The sequence below is a fragment of the Pieris napi genome, chromosome 24 (assembly GCF_905475465.1).
Source record: "Pieris napi chromosome 24, ilPieNapi1.2, whole genome shotgun sequence".
NCBI lineage: Eukaryota > Metazoa > Arthropoda > Insecta > Lepidoptera > Pieridae > Pieris > Pieris napi.
The window spans coordinates 222,165-249,113 of NC_062257.1; the positions used below are offsets into that span (position 1 = coordinate 222,165).

The 26,949-nt window shown below is 33.0% G+C and overlaps 5 protein-coding genes across 7 annotated transcripts; 3 read left to right on the forward strand and 2 right to left on the reverse strand.

Annotated features, from left to right (window-relative positions):
• Nucleotides 1-7,080: 7,080 nt before the first annotated feature.
• Nucleotides 7,081-9,399, reverse strand: LOC125061704 (protein HBS1). The gene has a single exon (XM_047667269.1). The coding sequence runs from the start codon at nucleotides 9,271-9,273 to the stop codon at nucleotides 7,237-7,239; it is 2,037 nt and encodes a 678-aa protein (XP_047523225.1). The 5' UTR covers nucleotides 9,274-9,399; the 3' UTR covers nucleotides 7,081-7,236.
• A 300-nt stretch (nucleotides 9,400-9,699) lies between these two features.
• On the forward strand, nucleotides 9,700-13,105 carry LOC125061705 (ras-related GTP-binding protein A). Its single transcript, XM_047667270.1, has 6 exons — nucleotides 9,700-10,066; nucleotides 10,153-10,252; nucleotides 10,332-10,549; nucleotides 10,809-10,975; nucleotides 11,728-11,821; nucleotides 12,337-13,105. Exons 1-6 carry the CDS (start codon nucleotides 10,055-10,057, stop codon nucleotides 12,658-12,660), a joined length of 915 nt encoding a protein of 304 aa, XP_047523226.1. The 5' UTR covers nucleotides 9,700-10,054; the 3' UTR covers nucleotides 12,661-13,105.
• A 7,135-nt stretch (nucleotides 13,106-20,240) lies between these two features.
• On the forward strand, nucleotides 20,241-23,204 carry LOC125061759 (HIG1 domain family member 1A, mitochondrial-like). Its single transcript, XM_047667348.1, has 3 exons — nucleotides 20,241-20,395; nucleotides 21,104-21,205; nucleotides 22,682-23,204. Exons 2-3 carry the CDS (start codon nucleotides 21,112-21,114, stop codon nucleotides 22,891-22,893), a joined length of 306 nt encoding a protein of 101 aa, XP_047523304.1. The 5' UTR covers nucleotides 20,241-20,395; nucleotides 21,104-21,111; the 3' UTR covers nucleotides 22,894-23,204.
• Nucleotides 23,205-23,254: 50 nt separating this feature from the next.
• Nucleotides 23,255-25,087, reverse strand: LOC125061756 (serine/threonine-protein phosphatase 2A activator-like). 2 transcript variants are annotated; one of them, XM_047667344.1, is made up of 2 exons: nucleotides 24,866-25,087; nucleotides 23,255-24,426 (listed from the first exon to the last, which is right to left on the reverse strand). In XM_047667344.1, the coding sequence occupies exon 2, from the start codon at nucleotides 24,424-24,426 to the stop codon at nucleotides 23,440-23,442; it is 987 nt and encodes a 328-aa protein (XP_047523300.1). In that variant the 5' UTR covers nucleotides 24,866-25,087; the 3' UTR covers nucleotides 23,255-23,439. The 2 variants fall into 2 exon arrangements, with proteins under 2 accessions (XP_047523300.1, XP_047523301.1); XM_047667345.1 differs by lacking the exon at nucleotides 24,866-25,087 and having other exon boundaries at nucleotides 23,255-24,129; nucleotides 24,216-24,343.
• On the forward strand, nucleotides 24,423-26,910 carry LOC125061757 (beta carbonic anhydrase 1). Of its 2 annotated transcripts, none has more exons than XM_047667347.1 (5): nucleotides 24,423-24,850; nucleotides 25,272-25,356; nucleotides 25,492-25,679; nucleotides 26,031-26,219; nucleotides 26,279-26,910. In XM_047667347.1, the coding sequence occupies exons 1-5, from the start codon at nucleotides 24,758-24,760 to the stop codon at nucleotides 26,387-26,389; spliced, it is 666 nt and encodes a 221-aa protein (XP_047523303.1). In that variant the 5' UTR covers nucleotides 24,423-24,757; the 3' UTR covers nucleotides 26,390-26,910. The 2 variants fall into 2 exon arrangements, with proteins under 2 accessions (XP_047523303.1, XP_047523302.1); XM_047667346.1 differs by having other exon boundaries at nucleotides 24,445-24,850; nucleotides 26,292-26,908.
• The last annotated feature ends 39 nt before the right edge of the window (nucleotides 26,911-26,949 follow it).

Below are 26,949 nucleotides of genomic sequence, written 5' to 3' on the forward strand. Positions count from 1 at the left end.
AAACTGCAGAACCAGAGGAGCGGCTGGTCGCGCCAGAATGGTGGCACGCGGAGCGACAGTGAAATGCCGGAGACTTCTTGGCTCGACGGTGTTGATGAAGTTTGACGCTCTGCACCGGAATTTTCTGTTGTCGACATCTTCAATGTTCTTGGTGTTCTTCTCGGGGTTCTTCTCGGGTTGTTCTTCTCGGCTTGTTCTTCTCGGGGTTGTTCTTCTCGGGGTTACCACTTTAGGGATGTTTGCTTGAGGTTGACTGGTTCAGAATTACTTGGTCGATGTTAAAATAAAACTCCCTAATTACTTGTAGAGAAGAGGTGAAGATGGAATAGTGAATGATTGAATGATTTTATTTACAAAACTGTGTACAATTATACTTAAAACTTATCCTACACTTACAACTAATATTGACATGTGGTGCCAAGATGCGGAGCGTTGATTGGTTGCGCAGGTACCAGAGTAGGCGATAAAAATGCGGCGCGGCAAAAAGTTGGCCTTTTTCTGCACGCAGCCGCCGAAGCGTACGAACGTGTTCATCTTAGAACACTTCGGTATCGTAGCCTTACGATAACGCTAAAACTGTCCTTTTCAGGACAAATTACGTTTCTCGACTAAACGTCTAACAACTGTCCTTTTCAGGACAAATTATTCTTGTTTCACGACGAAAACGTTTGAAAACTGCCCTTGTCAGGGCATATTACCGTGTCTTACGACACGATGAAACTGTTCTTTTCAGAACACACGACCGTAACTATTCTGATATGTTCTTGTCTGAACACATCACTGTTTCAATACGACACGTTAATCAATCACCTACACATCGTTAATTAGATAATTTTACTAAGCATTAATTTAATTAAGTTTATCGTATGGTAGAAAGTGCATCGTCTTGAAAAGCAACTAAGTAATGAGATTAGTCAGTGAGACAGTTCACTGCATGTTCCTGTGACCTCGACTTAACTTACACTCAATTAATTCTTGTCTGCCTTTATTGGGGTAATTAATTAGTGATTTTATACTAACAGACATTCAGAGTCGTCTATTAAATTATCTCTAAATGATTAATATGATATCCAAATAATAATAACTGAGCTACGAAATTTAATGCTACTTAAAGAGTGACCTTTAGGGGATTTATTTATCTAATTTGTAATGAACTATTTTGAGTGAGACTTTTACCCTCTCAACTTTTTAAATAAATCTCAAGATGGAAGGCGGCGGTATGCTTTACATTATTATAAGTTAAATTAAGATTATTTTCAATAGACATGAAGAAGAATTTAAAGTCTCGCAATATTATGTAAACGGTAAGAAATATTTTAAACATTGAGATGTGCTTAAATAGTTAGGCTTTTTATAGGTAACGTAGTTATTATTTAAGCACCCCACTAAGATATATATCAATATAAAAAAAGGCAATCGCTCAACCTAACTACAACATAACCGATGAATCCTTTTACTTAATAAATATTTTTTCTTTCCACTTACAAGTTACGATACGATACTACTACTTTAAACTAATACAATTCACAACTTACAAGTACACCGAACGGGACTGCTGCGAAATGTAAAGGAAATTAAATTTCAACAAACCACGATTTCTAACGACGATAAGAACCAATATCGAAAATCGTAACAAAACTTTCATTGAATTACTCATTTAATCTATTTTAAATAATCGTAATTAAGTTTATTTATATGTTTGCTTACACAAGAACTACGTGTTTCGCATTTTTTCACTTTCCCGTCTTCCGTCGTCTTACTTATTGGTTAAGAATTACTCCTCTAAGTCGAAACCGATAGATCTATATACATATATAAAAATAAAACCCGTTTTCCGTTGTCACGACATAACATGAAAATGGCTTGACCGATTTGTCTGATTCTTTTTTTATAATATTCCTTGAAGTACGAGGATGGTTCTTACGGAGAGAAAAATTTGAGTAAAAAAGCTTAAAAACAACACTTTTCTATATTCCCATACAAAATATTCGTAATAATATTTTAAGGCAATTTGAACTTTAATACCATATCATAAACTTCAAGTGCTAGTGGAGGGGTTCCGGGAAGATAAATTTTTATTTTTTGACATAATGTATTTGTTGTCTTATCAACTTTCTTTTTTTTATCTTACTAGCTAGACCGGTGTCCCGAATAGCAGAATAAGTATTTAAAAAAATATAGAAACGACTGTTAGGCGGTACGATGTTCGCCAGGCCAGCTAGTATTTGATAAACAGAAGTCTCACTCTAGACTCTAGAGGATGCACATAAAAGCATGAAGCTGCAGTTTAAACAGAGACAACTCCAAGTCTGCTGTAGAGAATACCCTCTAGGCCAGGGGTCTCCAAACCACGGCCCGAGGGCCACATCTGGCCCACGGACAGATTTTGTCCAGCCCGCGGAGAGCTAGCATACTTGAAAACTCCTTTTAGATATTTTTTATAGCAAAACATATTTTTTATAGCAAATTAAACTTAGTTTACCGAAGTATTCTAATTTTATGTTGAATAATTATTAATATGACATCTACATTGATATGGTCATGGGCTAACTACTCATAACATTGTTGTAGGCTTATTGTTATTGTGATAAAAACATAACTTATAAGAAGCAATGACATATGGTTTTGGCCCTCGGAACTTACTGGAGTAATCAGTATGGCCCTAAGGCTGAATTTAGTCTCACGCTCACCGTCAGCGCTCATAGAACAGCGCGTAGTTCGTCAGCGCTGACGCTCAGCGTGGTTCGTTTTAGTATCGTACTGACCGACTTACTCGATCTGTATCCACTCCGCGATTTGCCATGTCTGTACACGCTGACGACGTCCGTTCGACACTACAACGCTCACTGAAAGCAGAGGCGCTCTAGCGATCGTCAGCGCTGACAGCTACGCGGCGCCGACGCGCGACGCGTACGGCCGCGCAGCCATCGGCGCTGACCACCGTGCGCGCTGATAGCTTCCTAGAAGTTCATATATCTCGACCATCAGCGCCGACGGTGCGCGTGCGGTCGGCGTGACACTAAATTCAGCCTAAGGCTGGAAAGTTTGGAGACCCCTGCTCTAGGCGGCCGTCATCGGAAAATTTAGCATTTGGTGCTGAACACACAAGCTGGGCTTCGTATTTTGGGAGTCGGGGGCGGTTTAACTTAGGGTACCGATTCCTAAAAGGCCGGCAGTGCACTCGCGGGCATGCATGCATTGAGAGTCCATGGGCAGCGGTATCACTTAAAATTATATAGGTTTCACGTAAAATAAACCATATAGACCCTACTAATATTATAAACACGAAAGTTTCTAAGTGTGGATGGATGTATGTTACTCTTTCACGTAAAAACTACTGAATGGATTGTAATCAAACTTTACAATAAAATAGCTTATACGTCAGAATAACCAAAATTGAATTGTCTATTATTGAAATATCAAGTAAGTAGGAAAAAATCTACGTAAAACATTTAGGTAATCTAAATCTGTAATAGTCAATATCTTTAGTAGTTTTTTTCTACGCCATGCTAATAATATAAGCTACTCGAAATACTTATCCTGCGCAGACGAAGTCGCGGGCACCAGCTAGTTTCCAATAAAATCATAAAGTAGTATCTTTTTAGTTTACATATTTTACAAAGGTTTGATTTGAAATTTCATGGAATCTCTTTTTTACATTGAAAAATTACGTATTACATATTCTTACTAATATTATAGTATATATTTAGTTTGTGGAAATGGTTTGTATTTTACTTGTGGTATTATATTATTATTATTATATATCGCTGGCGCTAAGAATAGTAGTGTTCTGTCTCAATGGAGCGAGTAGGTGATCAGCCTGATTGATGACACACGCCGTGGGCCTATGGAAAGCCGGTTTCCTCGCGATTTCCTTCGCCGTTCGAGCGAATGTTAAATGTGCACATAGAAATAAAGTCCATTGCTGCACAGCCGGGATCGAACCTAAGACCTCAGGGATAAGAGTCGCACGCTGAAGCCACTAAGCCATTAACGAACTACTTTAACCTCCAGACTAAAGCGGCATAGAGATGCAGAGTATAGAACATTTAATTAAGGCACTCCACAGCTTAGTCTATTCAGCAACTACATTTCTATTCAATGTTCGAGCTGCCAGAAAACGATTTTATCTAAATCGAATCTCTAGACCCAAGCATGACAAATTGTTTTCTCGCAACTCTTCAGCTCTTGTCATTTCGGGATCTAATTCATTCACATGATAAATATACCGATATCTACAGTATAGCAAAAGATTTTGTAAGGATTAGGTCAAAATTAGGGATGTGAAAAAATAATCGATTATGAAAAAAATCGATTTTTGTACGCGATTTTAATATTAAAAATAATCGATTATTTGGTAAAAATTTAATTGATGATGATATTAATTCTAATCGTCAAATTCAAAGTCAGCTAGCTCGGTTTTGGAATTTAGAATAAGTAAATTTTTCTTCTAGTTAGTCACTTGAACAAAAATCATGTGAATCATTTTGTTAAAAACACTACTCGTTTAGCGGGCGGACGTTTCTGCGTAAGAATCCCATTAAAAGAAGACCCGAGTTGTTTAGGTGATTCATTTCAGCGAGCGAAACGGTGTTTTCTCTCTTTAGAACAGAGACTTAGTAAAAATCCTAAACTTTACGAAATGTATCGTGAGTGTATGACTGAATACCAGTCGTTAGGTCATATGACTGGGTGTGACATTAATTTAAATAAAAATTGTCAGTATATTTCTCATCATGGCGTACTACGCGAAAGTAGTACGAGCACTAAATTAAGAGCCGTTTTTAACGCTAGTGCGCCTACGTCAAATAATTATATTTTAAACTTTAACAATATTCAGATTGTAGGTCCAACATTTCAGGCAATTATTAGCAATAGTATAAGATCCCGCTATACAACGACCTTCACCGAGATGCTTATTTAATGAAACTTATTTTATATTTAATTTAATATGTCAATAAATATAATCCATATGGGTTGTCTAGCAAATTTCAGTCCAGAGTATGTTTAATTAATATTTAAAAAAAAAAGTTTTTTATAATTTGCATGTAGTAAATTTTTTGAACTTTTTTCAATCAATATTTTTAATCAGGGTAGTATTATATATGTATCACTATAACCTTCTTTTATACTAAAGATGTATATATACTTTAGTGTCACATAAAAAATATACACATAAATAATTAATTGATTAAAAACAACCTAACGTTTGCATATTCTATGGGCTTCATACTTTCGATTGGTATAGAATTTATCTAATAATCATACCGGTGAAATGTTTAAAAAAATTTTTTTTTTTTTAATATTAATTAAAATACTCTGGACTGAAATTTGCTAGACAACCCATATGGATTATATATATTGACATATTAAATTAAATAAGTTTCATAAAATAAGCATCTCGGTGAAGGTCGTTGTATATCGGGATCTTAGACCACAATAGGATATTGATGATATTCAAGAAAATGAGCCATCTTGCGATCCACCGACAGTTGATTCAAATATGATTTAACAAAGTCCTTAAAAATAAATGATTATTTGAGTAACTTGTTTTATATTGCAATCAGTACATTCCCCCCATCACATTTGTTGAATTAAATAGTGAGATGCAAATTCGCTTCGATCCCAAGCAATGAAGAGCAAACATACTTCAGTCCAATGTTCAAATGCATATGTACCCAAGTCCTAAATATAAAAATATAACATGAATTTCATTATTTTCGGTACTGTTATTTAAATCCTCAGTTCTAATTAATGTACCAATAACAGAATCTGGCCAAAATAACAATTCCTTACACCACAGTAGAATATTAGACATAACTCAGTTTACCTAAGTTTTTGCGACTGAAGCGCCTTTGCTTTTATACCCCTCAAATGATAATGGGTACTAATATGCGACAATAATACAACTATAAACTTTTAAATCGTTTTAATTAGAGTAGAACATAATATGTTATATTACACTTATTATACTATTAAAAATAGTTGCTATATAATGAAATGACCTGCCAAAAAACCTCCACAAAATTCGGATCTGTAAAAGAGAAGAAAGATTTAAGAAAAATTTATAAGTTCAGATAATTTTTATAAAATCAAAATTAATTGAATCAAATTTTACACATACAAATAATAATTTCCACTCCATTCCATCAGTTCCATTAAAACGTCAGAAACTTTTGTTCTTGGTCAAATTTATTGTGAAATCTTTCATGATGTCTCTTTTAACCGACAAAAAAAAATATAATGTAGTCTATATATTTAGAAAAAAACTGGCTCTTACCATTTGGATCTATTCCTCCTCTTTTTAGGTGGAAGGAGGTCTCCGCGGGTCGGGTCAGACCTCCTCCACCGCGGCGCCGCCGGCCTCCACAGGCGCCTCCACCGGGGCCTCAGCCGACCCCTCCACCTCCTCTAATTCTACTCTACAAAATTTAAGGTAAGACGGTACATTGACACTTAATAAATTGCCAAATAATATTTATCTATTTTAACACGAAATCATAAATACACAATACAATTTCATAAATACTGCACTGTAAAACGGTATACGCCCTGACCCATTTTGAAAGTAAGTGAAAAATGAAATGAAAATGACAATACAGGTTCGTTATTTAAAAATTTGAATATGAAGATTATTTATTTTTTTAAAGCCAGTCACCGAAAAAAAAGTGTGCGTGTAACCTTTACGCGCGATTAAAGTAAAACTTCTTTCAAAATATTAATTTCTGTTTGTAAAGCTAATCACACTATTTCATTTTAAAGACATTTTTTAACTTATATTATCATTTTAAGGGGGCCTATACATAGACTTAGTATATACTGGCGTATGTATACTGGAAACCTTGGACCTTTACGTCGTTTTTAATTTGAATAAAGAAATTTATTTACAGAAATTATTGGAGATCTCGATCGTATGATGAGACCTGAGTCAGTACTAAGTTCTCCTGTTTTTGAAATATTAAAAACGTTTTATCTATCTCTAATATTTCCCGTTGAGATTCTTATTTCCTAACTAATTACCTCTATAGAGATTGTAACATATTATGCAAGAATTTTACTATATGAATAAAATTATAAAAATACTATAATAACATTTAATGGCGTAATAAATATGATTTACAATAACAATATGTAATAATTTTATATCACGTTTATATATAGCACAAAACAATTGTACATGAATTTAGTCACATAAATAAAATGGTTCCGCACTAGCAAAGCTATTACAATATCAGATCAATCGGTATAAATCTCTGTGACAAGTCCTGCTGCTATAGTGACTCCCGACACGCGTAACATGACACGACCCAACTCTTTAACATCCTTATACCTCTCGATACAAATAGGCCGACAAACTTCTATATCCACTACCGCTACTGAATTGTTTCCTAAACATCTAGGCTTTTTCTTTATCATTTCTCCTGTGCTTTTATTTAATAGTGCCTTCAATTTTCTGATATGTGCCGATTCTATTAGTGACTGGTGGTGTAGCAATACAGGATATCCCATAGTTATCGGCACCTTAACATTGAATACAACAAGCCTTGCTTCAAATCGTGAAGTCACCGGTACCTGATTGACAGAATCACTCAGTATGTAACCTATAGAAACATTTTGCATCTCTACTCCTGATAGTGTTATTGCAACTTGGTCACCGGCAAAAGCAATGTTAGTCGATAGTTCATTTATAGCTATATTTCTGACTTCAGCCATTTCTTTTGAAGGACAAACTAAAACTTTATCTCCTTTATTCACAATCCCATTTTCAATACGGCCTGCTACGCAAAACCCAGAACCGGTTCCTTTATATACATCATTAATGGACATTCGCATAGGCTTTGACACAGGCCTCTCTGGAACGTTAAACTTGTCTATTACATCTAGTAAAGTAGGTCCAGTATACCAGTTAAGCAACTCTGCTTCATTTGAAGGCTTCACCAGATTGTCTCCAGTTAGCCCTGAGCATGGGACAAATGTCACATCTGAGTCTTTGAAACCAGCTTGTTTTAAAAACAACTTCAACTTTTTAACAATTACATTGAATCTTTCCTGAGACCAATTGGTAGTATCGAGTTTGTTTACAGCCACAGCTAATTGGCTTACTCCTAATGATCTAACAAGCAATGCATGTTCACGAGTTTGTCCTCCGAGTTCAAAACCTGACTCAAATTCTCCTCTAGTGGCATCGACAACTAACAATGCGACATCTGCTTGTCCGGCCCCAGTAATCATATTAGGAATAAAATCTGCATGCCCTGGTGCATCTAAAATAATGACTTTCTTTGTTTTTGTTTCAAATTGAGCTTTACCAACATCCATTGTGATTCCCCTAACTCTCTCCTCTCCAGTCTCGTCTAACACCCAGGCATACATAAAGCTTTGCTTTCCAATTTTTTTGCTTTCTTGTTCATATTTGTGCAAGGTTCTCTGGCTTACCACCCCAAGCTCGCAAAGTAAGTGCCCCATTAGGGTAGATTTTCCAGCGTCAACATGACCAATTACAACAATATATAAATGCTCCTTATCAGATCCTCGTTCATTGGAGTATTTAATAGTTGGATCAATTTTGTTCTCCTTTACTTTTGGAGTTGATTTTGATTCATCTAAATTGTCACCTCTAGAAGTCACAGCTGGTGATTGATCTCTGGGTGTCTGTGGTCTGCTATATGTGGTATCATTATTTACTTTAAAACCTTTTACAACTGCTGTGTTAGTCTCTTCTGGTTTAGAAGCAATCAATATTGTTTTATCCACTGTAGAAGTTGAAACTATTGGTGCTCTATCAAGAACTGGTATAATAGGGGCAGACTCAATGAGTATTTTGGTCTTTTCTGTCGTAACTTTGATGTTGTCCTGTTTATTATTATTTAAAATTTCATCTAGGGCTTTATTGTAATCAAATTTATGTTTAATTACTGCTTGTATTAGAATAGAATCTAATACCGTATCTCCCAAAACGTTTCGTAGTTCATCTAAGCACGACATTAGCTTAGTTTCGTCCTCTTCACTCAAATTTAGTCCACGTAAATCCATGGATTCGCGACGCTCGAAGGACGGCCGAGAGTTATCGACATCAACTTCAGGCTCTTCCTGAATGTCATCAGACTCCAGAAATTGTGATATAGCATGTTGATTTCTGGAACGATCATATATGAACTGAGCAGCATCACTTGGAGATAAACAAACATCGTCTTCAACCGAGTGGCCGTAAACGTCTTCGTAATCATAATCGTCTGAATAACTTCTATTTCTTATATTTCGATGGCGAGCCATTTCATACAGATTTTTTATTAATTATGTTAAGACGTAAGTTAAACTCATCTCTTGTTTATTTCTAGTTTTGCAAATGATCCACGAGTTTCTAAAGCTTCTTCGCTTTGTTATTGACTTTGACAGGTTGATAGTTGACAAATATATAAGACTATCGGTAAATATGTACTGTGTGAGTCCTGACGAGTATGAGATATGTCATATGAGTCAAGTCAACTTGAAACTTGAAAGTAAAATTTAATTATTATTCTCTCGTTCACACATGTTCCAAAATAGATAAGGATGCACAATATAAAGCATCAAATCATGCTTTAGGTGTATAAAATTGTGAGCTTGCCCTAGGGCGGTAGGGCCTAGGTATAAGAGACGCAATAAGAGTCGAAATTTAAGTAATTTCTTATATGGTGACTTTTGGTTGGCATTTATCAAAAATAATGACAATCAACACATCTGTGGTCTGTGGATCATACAGGAATGAAAGGGTGAATTAAAAATTAAAACTGTGAAGTGTGAAATGTGAATTAAGGAATTAAATTCTAGACAGAAATACTTTAAAAAATCTTAGTTAAAGTAATTGTTTTTACTTTACAACCGAATGCAGCTTGGACGTATTGTTACAAACTTAGCTTGTAGCGTTGAATACGAAGGAAAAATAGTAATTTATCATCACTTCATAATATACGTGTTAGACACCTTTGTGTTTCGCAATTCATTTAATCTCTTAGGGTCCAGTTAAAAGTTATTAAGGATTAACAGTGAAAGGGATAGCTTTTAAACTATAATCATGAAGAAAAAGGTACATTGTTAATCTTATCAATTTCTAATATATAAACTTTGGTATGTTTCAAGTGTTTTTGTAAGATTTATTAAAATATCTTCTAGGTGTTGTTGATGGGTAAAAGTGGTTCAGGCAAGACGAGTATGAGGTCTATCATATTTGCAAACTACATAGCAAGAGATACACGCAGATTGGGTGCCACAAGTACGTACAGTTTATAAACAAAGAAGAAATTTAAGTAAATCATATGTATTGATATATTTAATCCATGTGCCTGTTACAGTTGATGTAGAACATTCCCATGTAAGGTTTCTTGGGAACCTTGTGCTTAATCTTTGGGATTGTGGGGGCCAGGAGGCTTTTATGGAGAACTACTTTGCATCACAAAGAGACAACATATTTAGAAATGTTGAAGTCTTAATATATGTTTTTGATGTTGAAAGCCGTGAAATGGAAAAAGATTATCATTATTACCAGTCTTGCTTAGAAGCTATATTACAGGTACTTTCATTTTATAATTTATGTTAATATAAAAAAAGGAAATCTTACTCAAATTGATATTTATTTAGAGTTTGAGTTGGAGTATCACTGTAATCAATAATTGCAATTTCCAAAGATTAATGTGTACAATACAGTGTGATTTCCTATTGCAGATAATTGTAGGAACATCATACATAACCTTGACTTTATATTTTGCTACTTCCAAGATATAAAGTTAAGGTATCTAATATCTAAGACAAAACCTATAACTATATTTCAGAACTCACCAGAAGCAAGAATTTTCTGTTTAGTTCACAAAATGGATCTAGTTGCTGAGGAAAGGCGAGATGAAATATTTAAGAGTCGTGAAGAGGATCTTAAAGGGCTTTCAAAGCCGTTAGAGTGCACATGCTTTAGAACAAGTATATGGGATGAAACACTATATAAGTAAGTTCTATATAGTTTATTTTTCATATCAGGGACACAATCGTAAATAATTTCAATGATTTATTAGTTCCAAAAAAAAACTGTGATTCTATAACAATAGTCATAAACATCCTTTATATCAGATATTATAGACGTTGAATGGTACATATTATATGTTTTGTACATTGAGTCATAAATTTCCCTTATCACTTGTGTGTCATTTTGCAAATAAATAGATATTATTAGTAATTTCATATTATTGTTAACAAATAAGAAGATTTGTATTAACTTAAATAACTTGTTTCTCAAAGTGGGTTAATTTTATTTGGCAATAAAATAAAGTTGATATCATGTGAATTATGGAATCACACATAAAAATGAAGTGTCTACAGGCATATTCAAGACTACACCTGTATGTGAGTTTAGTGTATGGCCGTGTTTGCAAATGAATTTATGAACTATAGTTCTGCAACACATTCCGCCGTTTTAAGAAGTACCTTTAAAGATGTTTCATTTTATAATTGTGCCCTAATGTATACATAGAATACCCAATAATTGCATCTTTAGTTAGCATGTTTGACTGTTATGAGGTTTGATACTTAGGTATACTTGATTTAAATGAAACATTTTGACTTTTAGACAACAAATCTGTGGACAATTGTACACCTACTAAAGACATGCTTGGAAACTTAAATAATGAAATCTATAATATAATGTCTATTTTTAAATTGCTTAGTAAAACTAGTATTTAACAATATTGTTATCATTTTCAGAGCGTGGTCAAGTATAGTATATAAATTAATACCCAATGTCAAAGTGTTGGAGTCATCGCTCAAACAGTTTGCTGCAATTGTTGATGCTGATGAGGTATGTATTAATGACAACTTGTTAACAATATTCAACTTTGAAACCCACAATCTAGGGTTCTCTTTACCTCCCACCTTCTGTACTAAATAGTGGAATAGCTTTTACATAACTTGGGTAAATAGCTAAGGTTGTATTTACCTTTTCGAGAGAAACAATCAACAAACCCAACAAAACAAAGTTAACGCCATCTATTGCTTCATAGAAAAAACTTATTCTTTAAATGTCTGATACTCTATGCGTCTACGATAGACAATATTTATTTATTAAGTTAGTTATAATTTAAATATCAAGGCAATTACACATAATATAATACATAAAATACGGTTAACAAATTTCTTTGAAGTTGGAGATGACGATCACTTCCAAGTCATTGACTATTTTTTCGTCTAATGCCTCAGCTTGACAGTTTTTAATAAAATGTATCGCATTATCTCTTATTGTACAACCCTTGTCTAAATTATAAAGTAGGTATTTAGGATGACATAAATGAGAGTTAATGCCATACTCAAAATCAGGTCCTCCTATTCGAGCGAGCCACATTCCTGGTGGTGTCCCACTGCCAACGGCGAGCCCACAGGGACGCTCATCGCTTCGAAAAGGTTTCCAATATCGTGAAACAGTTCAAATTGTCGTGCTCGAAGCTGGCGGCGCAGTTTCAAAGCATGGAGGTCCGCAATAGCGCTTTCGCGGCCTTTATCGACGGCTTCACGACCAACACGTACGTCATGGTGGAGCTGTCTGATCCGAAAATCCCCTCTGAAGCGACGCTCCTCAATATACGCAACGCCAGGCGGCATTTTGAGAAGCTCGAGAAGGTCTCGGCGGACCATTATCACTGACACTGATGGCGCCCGGATATACTGTAATTGCGGTAGATTTACTGTAATTTTATTAAAAGAATTCGAATTGTTTAATGCCTATTAATGTGTAAAAAATTTATTGTTCAAATTTGTAAATTATGGCCGAAGCAAGCAATTTTACTTTATATTGGTGTGAACTATACGGTAACGGGAAAACAGGATTAGATATATCATCACAATATGAGGGAAAGAGAAGAGAACTCGCGCAAAAGTAAATGTCTATTAACAATAGCAAAAAATAGCAAATCAAAGAACGGCAAAAATTATTTGAAAAAATTTATTCCCTTTACAAAACATAAATTCACAGGAATTTGAAGTAATATTGTAACACTCTAGGCCTAAATTATTTGTGATTGTCACACAAGAACTTAGCATGTTATATTGTTTTTCTATTAAATTTTATAAACCTTATATTTCGAAGAAATTGCTGTAGTTTTACTTTACAATATGTATCATCAAATATCGTATAGAAAAGATGGATTTCTTTATGGAAGGCTACAGATAATCAATATAGAACAATGATCTGGAAGAAATTCTATAAAAAAATCTTAGTTAACATACTGTTTAGATATTATTTTTTACTATTCCAATTCAAATTCAAAAATCATTTATTCACGTAGGTAACACAATGTACACTTGTGATTCGTCATTAAAAAAATAAATATTATTGCTTCTAATTTTACATTTACTGCCAGTTCTCAAATCAAGGGCGTAGAACGGAAGAGAAGAACTGGCAATAAACTCTCCGTCCGCCACTCTTTTTAATCGCCATGTTTTTTTTTTTTTTTTTTACACAACGTTTGTAAGGAGCTGCAACCATTACACCATGTTCCACATGACATTTTAAGTAATTAATAATAATAGCATAAATAAAAACAAAGACCTTTCCGGTATCAGCAGGAGGCATGGTGAAATAGGAGCACGCACTTACATTCTCGTGGGAACAACACGCAAACACATAGTCGAAATAATTAACATCACCGCATACACGAATTCAAGTACGACCAGTCACCACAAGTAGCACCCGTTCACGAGTATGACGCATGGCCAGCTATGTTAGCTAATGCTGATGAACGGACTGGAAAGCCGTAACTTGGGAAATTCGTTTTTGTTTTTTTTTTAATGGCTTTTATTTGTGCCAACCGGGCACAAGGTACTTCGCCAGTGTCGTGCAGATGGAAAAGGCATGAAAAAATTGAAATTCGATTGTTAGTTTTAAGACAGCATAGAAAACACAAATACGAGTAATAACATTATCAAATACGTACTATTTCCTATTTACGACGTTTTTGGTTTAAACAACTTTCATAAACATCGCACGAGTATAGTAGTGACCTGACTTTGATATTTAACTCAAATGACATTACTGAAGTAGAGGAAGTAATTCTTACTAAACTATATGTAAAAACCATTGAGTAGTGTTTATATCTTATTGTAATCAAAATCATTTATTCATATAGGTAACAATGTACACTTATGAACGTGAAAAAGAAATATATATTTACCATACCTCCCGCTGATAGAGGACAAATCTTTGTTTTTAAACTATCTTATTATTATTAACTAGCTGGCCTGGCGAACATCGTACCCCCTAACAGTCGATTCTTTAGTTTTTTTAAATACTTATTCTGCTATTCGGGACACCGGTCTAGCTAAGTTAAAAATAAGAAAGTTGATAAGACAACAAATACATTATGTCAAAAAGTAAAAATTCTCCTTCCCGGAACCCCTCCACTAACACTTGAACTTTATGATATGGTATTAAAGTTCAAATTGCCTTTTAAGTATTATTACGAATATTATGTATGGAAAATGGTGTAATGGTTACAAACATTGTATAAAACAAAAAACTTGATTAATAAGAGTGGCGGAGAGTTTATTGCCAGTTCTTCTCTTCCGTTCTACGCCCTTGATTTGAGAACTGGCACTAAATGTAAAATTAGAAGCATTAATGTGTATTTCTTTACTGACGAGTCATAAGTGTACAATGTGTTACCTATATGATTAAATGATTTTTGAATTTTAATTTGCATACTCGAATTCAAGTCCGACCAGTCACCACAAGTAGCACCCGTTCACGAGTATGACACGAGTAGTTACTCGAAACTGTATGTTTGGGTGGCCTCTAGCTCACTAGAGTATCTGTTTCACTGAAATTTCTAGGCCAGTGGCCTGAATTATTCACCTGTAATTGAATCCAGGAATGGTCACGAGGGTATTTCTAGTTAGAAAATTATATTAAAATACGTATATTTCGTTGATAATTCACAGTTTTAAACATGACATTTCATATCGTTTGTTGAGTAATATATTTAATGTTATTTAAATTAAATACATAATAGAGTATATTTGTCATTTAAATATGGTCTTATTCATCAAAGATCATCCAAGGGCTTAAATTCAATATCGTCTGCGAGCAAATCACAAAATGAAAACTCCCTCAGAAGAATTAATTTAAATTTGTGAAACACTACTAAATAGCTGCAATTGTTTTAATAAACATTTTAACAGTTAAGACTTAAATTGTTAAAATTTACGTGCATTCCAAATTGCCAAAAGGTGTATTGATGAGAAATATTCGATAAGAATGGCAGTAAAATGACTAGGCCCAGATACACACGAATGTTACATAACTATTTGCTATTCATTCTTTTTTATTAAGACTTGTTAATTTATCGTCTTATTAAACTTTATATACAATTAAGTTGTTTTATTGATGACATTGATTCACGGTGACATATATATACCAGTCTATATGCAGTAGTGTGTATTTCGAAGTCACTGATTAAACGAATTAAGTAGTCACGATTTGAAATAAATAAGTAAATTTTTGTATTTAATGAAAATAAATGTTTATTCGATAAATAGTCATCGTTATCTGGAAAAAAATCGTAATATTTTATTTTATCATTTTGACATATTTAGTTCCTATCACAATCTGTTCTTTTCTGCATATTTTGACAGATTATATCACTCATATTTTGACACGGGGCATTTCACGTGGACAGCAAAATAATGTTGTAAAAAAATTACATGCCTTTATTCCAACAACCGAAGGGCTCCTTATAAACAGAAGCAACTTTGATACATTCTTTTTGTAAAACAGTAAAAATTATAAAAATAAAGTCGTTTTGAATATGATACGATATTTTATTATGTTACGATGCAAATACGTTATACAAGCAGGTATCTCCATCGTCACATCAATCACTCAGTGCGACATGCATGTACATTAATTCACTTATGTTACTAACTAGTTACCATCCCACTATGAAACTTCTAATATACGTAGAGTGTTTTTTGCACTATTTTTGGAATAAAACTCATTTGAAACTTTTAATTTTTTCTAATTAAAAAGGGAATAAAAAGATCTATACGAATTGCAATGCATTATTTTCTCCTATTAGAACATCTACCCTAAAAAATCGGAATTTCAATTAGCATGATTTTTAATGGCTTACCTTGAAAAATAAATATTATAAAAATGTTACGTGTTTGCGTTCATACCAAATAGAGGTATTCAATATTAGACAGACGTGAGCAAATATAATATTGATTTATTTACAGGCCGAAATGTAGTCTAGAGGTTTACGCAATATTATAATAATTTTCTCCAGAACTTAAGGTGCTTTCAGACTTACCATGTATGATATATCCTGTATTTGCAGTCTTTTCTCCATAAGACTGTTACAGCGATGGGTCAGATGACCGCAGCGTCATCTTAAGCACCATAATCAAAAGCTAATATTATATTTTTTTTATATTAATAAATACATTGAACAATTATAACTAGAATTGGTAGTCAACGTTAGCATTGATTTAATAAAAATAATGTCGATCAACATTAGTATTATATTAAATATGTCCCCTGCAGAAATGCGTGGATACCTATATCTACAAAACTACTGAATCGATTTTGATCAGTCCAAGTATCAATTAGAGATCAGTCTCTTGTAATGCCTGTTGAAATACGAGATTTGTAGACAAACGTGCTTGGAAACTAAACTAGACCATACTGAAATATCATACAACTCCAACAATAACGCATTCAAACCGTTCAAACCGACCTCTTTTTTTGAAGTCAGTTAATAGTGATACCTATAGGCTATATCTATATTAATATTATAAAGAGGAAAGCTTTGATTTTTGTTTGTTTGAAATGAATAGGCTCCGAAACTACTGGACCGATTTCAAAAAATATTTCACCGTTGGCAAGCTGCACTATTCCCGAGTGACATAGGCTATGTTTCATTTTCAGAAAAATTTAGGATGCTTACTAAAACTTGAATACCTAACCCAAGGTGTAAAAAAATAAACAACTACAGCATGTCTCTATCTTTTATAGTTACGTCACAATAAGCGTACTTTTATTATTATTTAATTATTTAATTGACACCGCTAGAAAAGGCTCTTTATTCGTACCTAGATATTGATCCTTATCAAAATAATTACCAACGTTTCACATAAGCTACAATTTAATGGCATAACCACCAAAAAAACATGGTGGATTGGTGTTCTCCTGCCTTTTCTCTTGAATAGTTTACGACTATGTAATATAACAAAAATCTTAGCCACAGCAACGCTTGGCCGAGTCTAGTAGTAAGCCTATAATTTTAGTTACAAAGATTCAAATTTAGTAGCATTTAACACGTAAAAGTACGTTTCGCGATGTCCAGAGTTTAACGATTCTATCTCCAGACGTGATTATTCAATTTGATAACTATTCACTTATATCTATTAATTTAATGTCACTCTAAATTCTAATCAACAAAAGGTAGCCGTGATCGTGACGCGTTGGCCTTGTTGATACGATCATCCGTTATCTATAAATATCTTACAGTGCTGAAGTTGTTTGGTATTATTAATAAATATAGTTTAAAAAAACTATAAAACACGCTTTTAAAGCACATCAAACTAAAAAGTTATAAATAAGTCCTAATTTAGGCTGAAAATGGTAATGAACAAAAAATAGTGGTATCAATGTGAAAAAGCGTGGGGCGCTCTGTGCCATATTTTTCGTCTATCGAGCAACCCACTTTTTAGTCCACATAATATTTATTTTCCACTTTTTAGTCCTAGCAGCAATACGTGTTGTCTCAATTTAATCGTATTGCTTTGTGGACTTAAAAAAAATTCATTGTTTTTTCGAGATAAACCTATGAAATTATTATATTGTTGCTGATTCTTTATAAGTGTACAAAGTTTGAATTAAATCTGTCCGTTTAAAGTGGGTCAAAATCGAGTCCGAAGGAGTCGGTTACATACATACATACAGGTGAAGCTAATATAAAGCGTGTAAAAAAAGGATTGGACTGATTCGGCCATCACTATAATCTCGCTATACACGCGATAATCATAAGATTTCATATTGGAACTGACATCCGGGGTAAAACCGTACTTAGAGGAGATTAATGTATAGCAAAAGGTTTTCTAATTATTGTATAAATATCACTTTTAGTTTTATTATATACTAGCTGGCCTGGCGAACATCGTACCGCCTAACAGTCGATTCTTTATTTTTTTTTAATACTTATTCTGCTGTTCGGGACACCGGTCTAGCCAGTAAGATAAAAAAAAATGGTTGATAAGATAACAAATACATTATGTCAAAAATAAAAATTTACCTTCCTCTCCATTAACACTTGAACTTTATGATATGGTATTAAAGTTCAAATTGCCTTTAAATATTATTATGAATATTTTGTAATGAAGGGAATATAGAAAAGTGTTGTTTTTAGACTTTTTCATTCAATTTTTTAAATTTTTCTCTCCGTAAGAACCATCCTCGTACTTCAAGGAATATTATAAAAAAAGAATCAGACAAATCGGTCAAGCCGTTTTCATGTTATGTCGTGACAACGGAAAACGGGTTTGATTTCTATATATATAGATATAATCGTTTTTTATGTGTAATAAATAAATATTCAGCCTTAAAAATTCTTGTTAAGGCTATACTTAGATTTTTTCTTGTAAACAAAATAACAAGGCTATCTTGGGTCCCACCCAGAGTTTTTAGTCGAGTAATGTCGTCTTCAAATCAATAATTATAGCCCCGATTCATATTATAATATATTACAAATAGTAAATTATATACCTCGAGCAGTGTGGGCCTAGTGGCTTCAGCGTGCGACTCTCATACCTGAGGTCGTAGGTTCGATCCCCGGCTGTGCACCAATGGACTTTCTTTCTATGTGCGCATTTAACATTTGCTCGAACGGTGAAGGAAAACATCGTGAGGAAACCGACATGTCTTAGACCCAAAAAGTCGACGACGTGTGTCAGGCACTGGAGGCTGATCACCTACTTGCCTATTAGATTTAAAAATTATCCAGAAACAGATTCAGAAATCTGAGGCCAAGAGAAAAGAGGTTGTAGTGCCACTGATTTATATACCTCACACCAATCACTTTTCAAGAAGAATAATTTAATTAAGAATAATTTATTTAATAAATAAGCCTAGGTATTTCAAGAAGAATAATTTACATCGGAGGCAACAAAAATGGTTAGAAATCTTAAGAACTCACCAAATGACGCAAAAAAATCTTAAAAACAGATGGAAAAGAGGAAATCTGATAGAAACATACAAAATTATTTGTGGCTATGACAATATATTTATCTACTTTAAAGGAGAATAAATATTCGAGGTCATGCACTGAAACCTCTAATTAATATAGGACCACTTCGCTGAATACTTTTAAAAAGAAATTAGGGAATTTCTCAGCATTTTGCAGCTAGTGTCTTTAATAAATATTAGTATTCTTGTGTGTGTGAGTACTTGAAAATCAGATTACATATCGATGTATGCTATTCGTGAACATGTTACTGTAAAGGTAAATTATTAATAAGTCCATTCTTGCATCATAGGACGTAAACAAAACTTTCAATCGTACGTGATGCTACTTATAATGACGCAAGAGCGGTGAATCATCAAAATTACGTCCGGAGTCCCCTGCGTCTAAAGAGTGGAGACAGAAAAACTGGTTGCAAGAGGAAAATGCCTCAAAAATTATAAATGACGCGATGATTGATTTAGCTCTCTTTATTTGATCATGAGTAAGTATACAAAATTATACATGATTATACAAAATTAACAAAGTATGTCTAGAGAGAAAGAGAGTTACAAGTCATTTTGGTAGTATACAGGTAGGTATTTATTTAAATTTACGTTAATTTTTATTATAATTAATATGTTAGGAATAAAATAGGGATAATATCAATTCCGTTTTAATGAAAAAGTTAAAGAATTTGTTAACGTTCTAGTACCATTTGAGTTACAAATATACTACTACAACAAAATATTATAGAACACTAAGACTGTTTATGAACATTATTAGATAGTATTTCATATAAAGTGACTTTGTATGTAAGTTTAAAAGAAAACTAAAATCCCTATTATACAAATAAATATTTCTTCTTTGAAAAAAACATAAATTACCCCGAATTTAGATCACTAAGCGCGCCTTTATTTACATATAACAGCTGAAATAAAACCGACTACTATACGAGTATTTTCCTCAATAAAAATGTATATATACTTTTGTGCGCACAGCCGTTCTTTTCCTCGTATTGCAATATATTTCGCGTAAAGGTTTTCCCTCACAGCAAGTTCGACGAGTGACGACAACAGTCCACAGTCACTCATTGATAACTGTACGTTCAAGACGTGTTGAGTTAACAATTTTATAGTGCTGGTGATAATTGACCTTGACTTTGTGTAAGTTATTTTTACTTTTCTGAAAATTAGTTTGCGAGATTATACGAATTTATGAGCGTTTTGTTGTTTGTTTAAAGAATATATCTACTGCTTATTTTCGATTTTACGTGGCACAATTGTAGATAATTGTGTTACTTAGACAAATAAATTGTTATAATATATTAATAAAAGTATTTTTACATAATTATATTTCTGTAATATATTGTGCAATAATTCAAAATTGAATAAAATGAATTTAAATTGATAAAATTCCGAAGTTCATGTAACTATAGAATGATAAGATGACGAATAATATGTGGCAAAAATTACCGCGTTAGTTTGTGTAATTGTATATTTTTTTAATGTCTTCATGGCTTATTTGGCACACAATTCATAATAATATTAAAGAAAAATTATAACAACATACCTATAATTTACATCATCATTTCTATTTTAAATTATGTTTTTCAAAAACCATTGCACGTGTCTGATATTCCTCTTTTAGGATTCCCCTTACGATTGTATTTAAGTAATCTGGGGACAAACTAGTTTCTAAGAACCTTTTTTGAAGCCGGTCTAAAATTGTGTCTCCACATTAGAGACGCGCTAAATTGTTCACTTTGTGATTGGTTAAGATGATCTCACTGTAATTTATAAAATTGTAGATGCTTCCACCTACTTTGTACTGTGTTCGCTTATACCTATAAAATAAAATGTTCCTTGTTTTAGAATCCAAAATGGCCATGGAGAAACCAATTTTCGAATACCAAGAAGAGTCTCATAGTGATAGGTTGGCTCGTAAATCAAAGGAATCACCTTTTATGGTTATAGGTAAGACTGTTTAACTATAAATATAACTAATGCCAGCGATTCTACATGAATTGCACCCGCACATTCTCGTAATAAATAGCGGGGATCTTTACTAAGAACTAGCAAACTCGGCGAACTCCGTTTCGCCACCAGATGGCTTCGTTTTATGTAACATTTCGTTTGGTGATCCCGCTTTTCTGTTGAAATTTTTCCTGAATTTTCTATATTTATATCTTATATTTTGCTATAAACTTCACGGAGCCCGAGACCTTTCCAACGAATGCAAAACCGTGGAAATCGGTTCGTGCGTTCTGGAGTTATAGCGTCAGGAAGGAAAACCCGACTTATGTTTATATAGTAGATTATCCATATTATTATTTATACATTATTATTCATCGTGATTGGCAAAGCTCCAGAGTTTTTCGCAGTACCTATCCTCTTGCATCCAGTCTCAGGTATCGTCCTACCAACAAGTTCGCTTTGGCTAATTATATAACATTAACGGAATTTTTATCGCAAATATTTATCAATCGTTTTGTTGAGTAACGATGACTTATCAGCTGAAGACTCACACATTTCAAAGAAAATAATTATTATAAAATAATATTTGTATTTTCTTTACATATAATAAGCTCAGTACAATTTGCCCAGTGTTTGTTTACCAAAGCGAAGTAGGAGGAAGTTTCTGGTACTAAATTAAATAATTAAAAGCTATAACAAGACACATTCAACGATTTATGATATTTTCAAGCCAATTATTTAGTTTTTGAGAACACAACTCTTCCACATGTTAATACAATAAATAATTTTGTATGCACATAATGCAGTTTTATGTATTAAATATTTAAGTATAGTGTAAATTTTATTATAACATCATTTGTTATAACGAAAAGCTCCAAGTATATAACGTAAAGATATTAACATTTGTATGGTTTAACACAAAACCCTGAATGGGTTTATTCACTATTTATAACGCATCAGCCATTCTCTATAATAAAGAAATATTTTCATATTTCGGCATCAACAACATACTTATGTATAATTGTTTTTATAATCAGCTTACAAAACTAAACTTTTGAGGTGCCGAAATTTCTAAGACACCTGAGGTCATAAACAGCCTTCTCGCCTTTGTTATTGTTTATTGCATTAACTCGTGTGTCATTATTCATAGATTACATTGCCTGTAGGAGATTTTGGTCTCTAAACGTGGTTGGTTACTAAACGCACCACCCTCACGGCTCACCTATCGTGTATTATCAGTTGTAAACAAACTTTGAAACTGTGAAGATGGCCAGTAAAAGAAAAGCGTTGTGTTTAGAATAATTTACCTATTGATAGTAATAAAATTAGAAATTGTTGTAATTGGTTAAATTTGCTTCTTTTTTCAAGTCCCACTTTATAACGAAAACGCTCTATAACGAAAGAAAATGCTCGGTCTCTTGAAATTCGTTATAAAAAGTTACACGTTTTACTAATCATTTTTTTTTCTATTGACAGGACTAGGGGGTCTAGCAGCAGCCGTGGGTTATGGAGCATACGCGTTTAAGCGGCGCGGGGCAATGAGTACCAGCGTATTTCTAATGCAGTTCCGAGTAATCGCCCAGGGAACCGCCGTCGGAGCCCTAACTGTAGGAATGGCCTACACATTATACAAAAACCACTTTGCTAAGAAACCAGAGGCTATTACCACATTACCAAATGAACATTAGTTTAGTTATCACTTTAAAAAAAGTGTCTAATTACTTCTTATAAGAAGAAATATAGATACGAGTTATATATAACACATTTGGATATTTAAAAATCCATGATTTTTATAACTTTTATAAAAGTTTGTGATTTGTTGATTAATTTATGAAGACTTTTTGGTGGGCGTTTAATGTAACTGTAGTATGAATTTAGATTTTTATTAGTGCAAAATAGTATAGTTTTTAAGGAATTGTATGTCATACATATTTAATTATTTACGTGTGTGCTATGAATGTTAGTGTGAGATTGTATGAATTAAATTATACTTTATAAAGGCAAATTTTTTTTTCATATAGGCTGTTAAATAAAAATATCAATTTAAGTTTTACCATTTAATAAAAAAGGAGTATCAAGTTATCATCAACAAATAATAAATTACAGCGTTTTAAGCCAATTATTTTTAAATAAGGATTATAATTAATATCACATTTAGGATGAGTTCCTACAACACAAGCACAATGTATATACTAATACAATAATGATACTGATTAGACAATTTATATAAAAACTTATTGTTGAATAGGAAATCTACGTATTGGTAAAAGAGATCCAAATAATACATGCTGAATAACAGGAAACTTGCCGAGCACCTCTTTCTTATACATTTTTATAAGACCCTGATTTATTTTAGCCCAAGATCCCACAGCACTAATACTCCATAATTGATTTGAGTGTTCTGCAAACGGACCTTTCTTTACTTCCTTAATGTATTTAATGCATGATAAAAATATGTAGTCATTAGAATATTTCTCAATTATATCTTCCTCAACAAATTTGGCAGGTGGGTATATTCTGGGTTGATCGATAAGCTGGGAGCTACCCCAGATAAATGGTACAAACTGGTAATCATCTAAACTCCACACGCCATGACTACCAGCCGGTTCCATTCTATATGTCTGCTGCAATCTCCTTGCTATTTTCAAATATTTATTAAACAAAATGAACACAGTGGACACATTATCATCTAATTGTAAGCAACTTATTTTGTAGAGACAGCACAAAAACATAATGAAAGACATTTCGTGTCCTGTACCGTAATCAATTCTTGTTGAGTTACCAAAACTCTCCTCAAGGTACACTTTGATTTCTGGTATGGCTAAGTGCAGTTTAGGATCTAACGCTTCTTGAAGATATGTCGTTGAATTTAACCTGACTTGATTTAACCAATCTTTGAATGCGACATTTCCAAACCTTTGTGGCTGCTCAATCGGGGGAAACACATCAATTAAATTATTAATTTTATCAAGTAATTCATTAAGTTTTTTAATGTTAGGGGATACTTTACAGTCAACTGAAAGTGGTTTTGCTCTGATAGCCTCATTTAATGTGACAATAAAGCCTGTATATTCCATATAAGCCTCCGATTTCTCCCAAATTGCCATATCTGTAATTGTTTTAACTGCTTTCTCTGGTTCAAGAAAACGATGGTTTAAAGGGAGAGATGGGGCCTCCTTTTCTACTTTAGCTCCATCACCAAAAGCACATTCAGCATTCATCTAATAATAAAAAAAAAACAAACTATTAACTGTAATATAACAGAGTAATAGAACCAAAAATACGCATATTTGATTGTATAGGAACAATTTAATAAGAATTGACAAATTTCAGATCTCTGATAAACTTAAATGCGATAATTATTCTAGTTTCTACTCAGGGTACAGAGTACACAGTGGGTAGGTACTTCTGTCAGTATGCTAGTAAGACCGTGATTCGTGATAAGAAATTAAATGAAGGTCAGTAACGTCAAAAACGGGTTCGGTGCTCGTGCAACGAATTTTGCGCTTTCTCACCTAAATGTCGGGAACTACGAGTAACTGATAAATAAAAATGGATAGAATCTTGAGAGGTATTATGAGATATCGTGTTTTGGATCGAGCTAGTATGGTTAAACAATTCGAACAAGTTAAAGACAACCCAGTGGTGAGTAAAACTAACCTTTGTTATAGTTTCTTATTTTACACTTTCGTGTAAATCACGTAGGCAAAGTAATTGACACTATTTATGATAAATTATGAAACTCGTTTCAAATACAAATATATATTTCTTTTTGTCCCGTAGATAAATAATTTGATGCTGAGCGCTAGCGAAATAATTTATTTTATAACATTAACCACAATGTTTTGGTTAGTCTTTGGTTTTTGTATTTCTTGTTAACACGATTGACAATTGACAATTTAAGTTACCGTCAATCTAACAATCATGCTTTTTTACTTGACTAAAAGTACAATAGCTGTAGTATATTATCTAATATCACAATATTTTTGACTACCCGCTGATAATTACATTTATTAAAAATACAATGTGATGGCAAGTAAGACGTAAAATATTTATTGTATTTTAGCCAAAAGCAATATTTTATACATGTATGGACAGCAGAATGATACCTACGAGATTCACAGAGACGTCTGTTGGTGACATGTTTGTCGGTAGGTAATTATATATTCGCTATAAAAATTACTAATTTTTATCATTATTTAGACAAAAATTATTTTGGCTTTAAAGATCTTGTAATTTTGTTACCCCTCAAATCAATGTTTAAAAATATCAAAAATTATTTACAGTTAGAAATGCTGGAAACCTCATTCCACATTCTGAAGCCTTTATTGACGAGATGACAAGTTGTGAACCAGCTGGTCTTGAACTCAGCTGCATTATAAATAATGTAAGACATGTTATTGTCTGTGGACATAGTGACTGTAAAGCTATGAATCTCTTGTATGATTTAAGGAGCAAAAAAGAATCTAGTGTCGTAAGTATATAATAGTGGTTGTAAAATATTAGATACAAATTACACGAATATTGTAATACTATTGAATACTAGAGAATGATATTGTTGTAATAAGATCATGTATGCGGGCGCCACTATAATAGGGAAAAAAACCCCATGAAAACCAGTGCTGGTGCCATTGAAAAAAAGAACACTTTTTTATATGTTTCTATTTAGATATGAAGGAATTTTTTAATTTTACACCTTTTGTACTTATATTTTAAAGGTGATTTTTTTTCGAATAAATATATGTAATTTATCTTTATATACATGCCATCTTTATAACTTTTACTATGATTTTAAGCAAAAATCACACAGCCCATAAATTTACAGGAACAACGAAGGATTTCGCCTTTGAAATCTTGGTTGTGTATGCACGCACAGTCGAGTTTGAAAAAATTCTTAGAAATGAAGGGAGATTTTACTAAACCCATGCTATTCTCTGCCGAGACTCCACAAAGGAAATTTGTAGCCTATATTGATCCGGAAAATAATTTTTGTATTGAAGATAAACTTTCACAAGTAAGTAGCATAGTCTCTTCAGTCACTTCTCATTCCTTTTAATCAAATTTAAACTATAGCTGTATTTAACAGGTAAACACACTGCAACAGGTACAAAATGTGGCGTCATACGGTATGTTAAAAAAACGATTAGAGAAACACGATCTGCATATCCATGCTCTGTGGTTTGATATATACACCGGTGATATTTATTACTTCAGTCGTCGGGCAAAAAGATTTGTTATAATAGATGAATCCACATATGAATCTATTTTGGCTGAAGTTCGAAGATATTATTCATAGATTCCGTAGATTCCAATATTTCCTACTTCAAAACTAAGTAGTACTTAACCAAATTAAAGCTATGTACCTATTTTATGAACTATACCAGGTAACGTGGATCCAGAAACGCCAATATTAATTTGTCATACTCATATTAAACTTTTTAAGTTTTTTTAGTAATATAATATTATCTATATCTATTGTAAATAAATTCGTTTACAACTTATACTAAATGTTTGGAACGATTTTTGGATACCCGTTGTTTTAGCCCTTTTTTGTGGGCAGTATCCGCATGTTAATTAAGAGTATACAAATACATTTATAAGATGATTTCGGTTTTCTAAATTAGTTTATAATTTTGGAGTGTTTGTAATTAAGTAAAAAGGGAACAATTGTTTTTTTAATACACATAAGAATCGCAAATAATTTGTTAAGTACAAACGAGATACTATAATTTTATAAAAATCCT